This window comes from Cebus imitator, unplaced genomic scaffold, assembly GCF_001604975.1.
Source record: "Cebus imitator isolate Cc_AM_T3 unplaced genomic scaffold, Cebus_imitator-1.0 Scaffold75, whole genome shotgun sequence".
NCBI lineage: Eukaryota > Metazoa > Chordata > Mammalia > Primates > Cebidae > Cebus > Cebus imitator.
The window spans coordinates 624,577-629,268 of NW_016107390.1; the positions used below are offsets into that span (position 1 = coordinate 624,577).

General features: G+C 43.7%; 2 protein-coding genes across 43 annotated transcripts in view; one reads left to right on the forward strand and one right to left on the reverse strand.

Moving 5' to 3' along the window:
• OBSCN (obscurin, cytoskeletal calmodulin and titin-interacting RhoGEF) overlaps positions 1 to 4,692 on the forward strand; it is a 174,023-nt gene that overhangs the window by 20,521 nt on the left and 148,810 nt on the right. The gene's annotated exons all lie outside the window — the stretch shown is intronic.
• Positions 3,222 to 4,084, reverse strand: LOC108306905 (histone H3.3A-like). The gene has a single exon (XM_017532064.2). It carries the CDS (start codon positions 3,997 to 3,999, stop codon positions 3,589 to 3,591), a length of 411 nt encoding a protein of 136 aa, XP_017387553.1. The 5' UTR covers positions 4,000 to 4,084; the 3' UTR covers positions 3,222 to 3,588.

Here is a 4,692-nt window from a genome sequence, read left to right on the forward strand (position 1 = left end):
TTGAGATGGTTTCATCCTTGTTGCCCAGGCTGGAGTGCAATGGTGTGATCTCGGCTCACTGCAGCCTGCGCCTCCCAGGTTCAAGCGATTCTCCTGCCTCAGCCTCCCAAAGTAGCTGGGATTACAGGCCCCTGCCGCCTTGACCGGCTAATTTTTTTGTATTTTTAGTTGAGACGGGGTTTCTCCATGTTGGCCAGGCTGTTCTTGAACTCCTGATCTCAGGTGATCACCCACCTCAGCCTCCCAAAGTGCTGGGATTGCAGGCGTGAGCCACCGTGCCCGGCCCATAGGTGCGATTGTTAAATTGACTTCTTAACATGTTGTACCGCGCCCGCCTGCTGTTCTTGGAATGTGGTGTCCCCTCCACAGTTCATGCTGAAACTCAGTCCCCTGAGCAACAGTGTTAAGAGGGGGCTTCGGGGGGCAATTAGGCGCCGAAGGCTCCACCCTCCTGAATGGACGAGTGGCTTTAGATTATGAAAGTTCACCACTTCTGTCCCGTCTGCCAGGTGAGACACAGCATTAAGGCGCTGTCTTGGAGGCAGAGAGCAGCCATCGCCAGGCAGCTGAACCTGTTGGCACCTTTTCTTTTGTTTGGCTTTTGAGACAGGGTCCTGCTGTGTCACCCAGACTGGAGTGCAGTCTGGCTCACTGCAGCCTCAGCCTCTTGGGCTCAAGCGATTCTCCCTCCTCAGCCTCCCGAGTAGCTGGAACTGCAGGCATGTGCCACCATATCTGGCTAATTTTCTCAATTTTTGGTTTGTAGAGATGAGGTCTTGCGATGTTGCCCAGGCTGATTGATCTCCAGCTTCTGGGCTCAAGCAGTGCTCCCGCCTTGGTCCCCCATGTGCTGGGATTACAGGAATCAGCACATAATTTAAAGCACATAATTCACGTAACATAAAATCCACTCTTTACGAGGTACAATTTGGTGGTTTTTAGGTTGCGCAACCACACCACAGTCTAATTCCAGAACATTCTCATAAACCCTAAATGAAACTCTAGGCTGGGCGCAGTGGCTCACACCTGTAAACCCAGCACTTTGGGAGGCCGAGGCTGGTGTATCATGAGGTCAGGAGTTCAAGACTAGCCTGGCCAAGGTGGTGAAACCCCGTCTCTACTAAAAATACAAAAAAAATTAGCCAGGCATGGTGGCACGCGCCTGTTGTCCCAGCTACTTGGGAGGCTGAGGCAGGAGAATCGCTTGAACCCGGGAGGTGGAGGTTGCAGTGAGCCAAGATTGTGCCACTGTACTCCAGCCTGGGTGACAGAGCAAGACTGAAACGCCAAAAAAACAAAAACAAAAACCCACCAAAAAAAAAAAAGAGAAACTCTATGCCCCTTTGCAGTCACTCCCTATTCCCCTTCCCCTCAGCACTCAGCAATCATTAACCTGCTTTCTGTCGCCCTGGATTTGCCTGTTCTGGACATTTCATTTAAGCAGAATCATATAACACGTGGCCTTTCATGCCTGGCGTCTTTTCACTGGGCATGATGTTTTCAAGGCTCATCATGTTGTAACATGTATCAGTACTTCCTTTTCATAGCTGAGTAATATTCCATTGTATGAACAGATCGCATTTTATTTATCTGTGCATCAGTGGACAGGCATTTGAATTGTTCCCCCTCTGGCAACTGTACATAATGCTGCTACAAACATTTGTATGCAGGCTTTTGTGTGAATGTATGTTTTCAGTTCTCTTGAGTAGAAACCTAAAGAGTAGGGGTGCCTGGTCATACAGTCATATTATTTACCTTGGCGAGGAACTGTCAGACTGTTTTTCTAGAGTGGCTGCATATTTTACATTCTTTCGTCAGCAGTGTATGAAGGTTCCAGTTTCTCTACATCCTCACAATGTTTCTTGTTTTCCATTTATTTATCTACATCTTATTTATTTATTATTTTTTTAGAGTCAGGGTCACACTCTATTGCCCAGGCTGGAGTGCAGCGGTGTGATCATGGTTCACTGCAGCCTTAAACTCCTGGGATCAAGCAGTCCTCCCATCTCAGCCTCGTGAGGAGCTGGGACTACAGGTGTGCACCACCACACCCAGCTAACTTCTGTGTTATCAGTAGAGATGGGGTTTCGCCATGTTGGCCAGGCTGAATTTGAACTTCTGACCTCAAGCAGTCTGCCCACCTCGGCCTCCCAAAGTGCTGGGATTACAGGTGTGAGCCACTGTGCCCAGCCATGATGCTAGACCTTTCTTAGGTAAATTATTTGCAAATAGTTTCTTCATTCATTTTTTTTATTATGTCTTTTGCTGCACAAAGCTTTTAATTTGAGTTTAGGCTGGACATAGTGATGTGTGCCTGTAATCCCAGCTACTTGGGAGGCTGAGGTGGGAGGATTGCTTGAGCCCAGGAGATTGAAGCTGCAGTGAGCTATGATTGCACCACCTTACTTCAGCCTGGGCAATAGAGCGAGACCCTCTACATTTTTTTTTGATAAAGTTTAATTTATCCTCTTTGTTGCTTGTGTGTTAGGTGTCATTTCTAAGACCATTGCCTAATCCAAGGACATGAAATATACACCTCTGTTTTTCTCTCAGATTTTAATAGTTTTAGCTCTTACGTTTAAGGCTTTGATCCATTTTAAGTTAATTTTTGTATATGATGTGAGATAGTGGTCCACCTTCATCATCTGCATGTGGAAATCCAGTTGTTCCAGCACATTTGTTGAAGACATTTTTCTCCATTGAATTTTCTTGGCATTCTTGTAGAAATACAGTTGACCATAAATGTAAAGGGTTTACTTCTAGATTTTCAATTCTATTCCATTGATTTCTGTGTTTATTCTTATATCAACACCACAGTCTTCATTACTGTACTTTGTAGTAGGTTTTGAAATTGGAAAGTGTGAGTTTTCCAACTTTGTTCTTTTCAAGATTGTTTTGGCTATTCAAGGTAAACTGCATTTCCGTATGAATTTTAGAATCTGCTTTTCAAATTTTGGAAAAAGGGGAGGTGGGATTTTGACAGGGTTTGCATTGAGTGCGTAGATCACTTTGGGGAGAATTGACATTTCTTCTAATCCATGAGTATGGAATACATTTCTTTTTTTTTTATATAGTTTAATGTATTTTAATAGCAAACTTACAGGAACAGCACAGAAGACAGGCAACATTAAAAACATGTACTTGCATGTAGGACAACTCAGAAAAGTATAGTGAATGGATGGAATCTACTGTATGATAAAAATGCTACAAACACCATTTAGTTGCCGTCAATAAGAAATTTACTTGTTTTAAAAAAATCCAGATGCTGGCATTGTCCAGAAAAATTTAACAGGTTTATTTATAATTATTATAAAGTTGAACCGCTGAAACTTGTTCTCTGAAACATTTTAACTTTCATTAATGCTTTACGTCTCCGCATTTATATTAAAAATTCACACACAAATGAAAATGGAAAAACTGCCAATACCTGATTTCTGTCCCCTATTTTTCCACTCGCAATCATATACTTAGGTACCTTTTGACCCCATGGAAAAAAAATTATCTAACATTCAGAACTACCAGTAACAGGAAGAAGAGAATTTTTTTTTTTTTTTTTGAGAATGAAGTGTTTCCCATCATAGTGGATTCTTAAGCACGCTCTCCACGTATGCGGCGTGCTAGCTGGATGTCTTTTGGCATAATTGTTACATGTTTGGCATGGATAGCACAAAGGTTGGTGTCTTCAAAAAGGCCAACCAGATAGGCCTCACTTGCCTCCTGCAAAGCACTGATAGCTGCACTCTGGAAGCGCAGATCTGTTTTAAAGTCCTGAGCAATTTCTCGCACCAGACGCTGGAAGGGAAGTTTGCGAATCAGAAGTTCAGTGGACTTCTGATAACGTCTAATTTCACGGAGTGCCACAGTGCCAGGCCTGTAACGATGAGGTTTCTTCACCCCTCCAGTAGAGGGCGCACTCTTGCGAGCGGCTTTTGTAGCCAGTTGCTTCCTGGGTGCTTTACCACCGGTAGATTTGCGGGCAGTCTGCTTTGTACGAGCCATGGTATAGAGACCTCCTTACTTACCCCCCTTCTCCTTCGGCTGGAGCTCGGCAAGCGAGAGGCGGCGCTGGCGTTGGAGAGCGACGGCGGCTGCGAACACAATTCTGGAATACATTTCTATTTATCTGGGTCTTTTAAGATTTCTTTCAATGGTGTTTTCTAATTGTCAACATATAAGCCTTGAAGTTCTTTTGCAGATTTATTGCTAAGTACTTAATATTTTGGATGCTACTGTCCATGGAACTTTTTTCATAATTTCAATGTTGGAGTGCCATTGCTAAGGTACAGAAATAGAATTGACTTTTGTATATTGGTCTTGTTTCCTGCAACCTTGCTGAACTTACTGCTTAGCTCTAGTAGTTCTTTTGTGAATTGCTTAGGATTTTCTGTACACAAGATCATGCTATCTCTGAATAGAGAAAGTTTTACTTCCTAATTTGGGATGTTTCTTCTTTGTAAAGTATAAGCATGGACAGCTGTGACTGTCCCCTTTGTAAAGTGTAGGCATCTACAGCTGTGACTGTCCTGCCTTTTAAAGTGTGGGCATCTACAGCTGTGACTGTTCCCGTTTGTAAAGTGTGGGTATCTACAGCGTGACTGTCCCCATTTGTAAAGTGTGGGCATCTACAGCGTGACTGTCCTGCCTTTTAAAGTGTGGGCTTCTACAGTGTGACTGTCCCCATTTGTAAAGTGT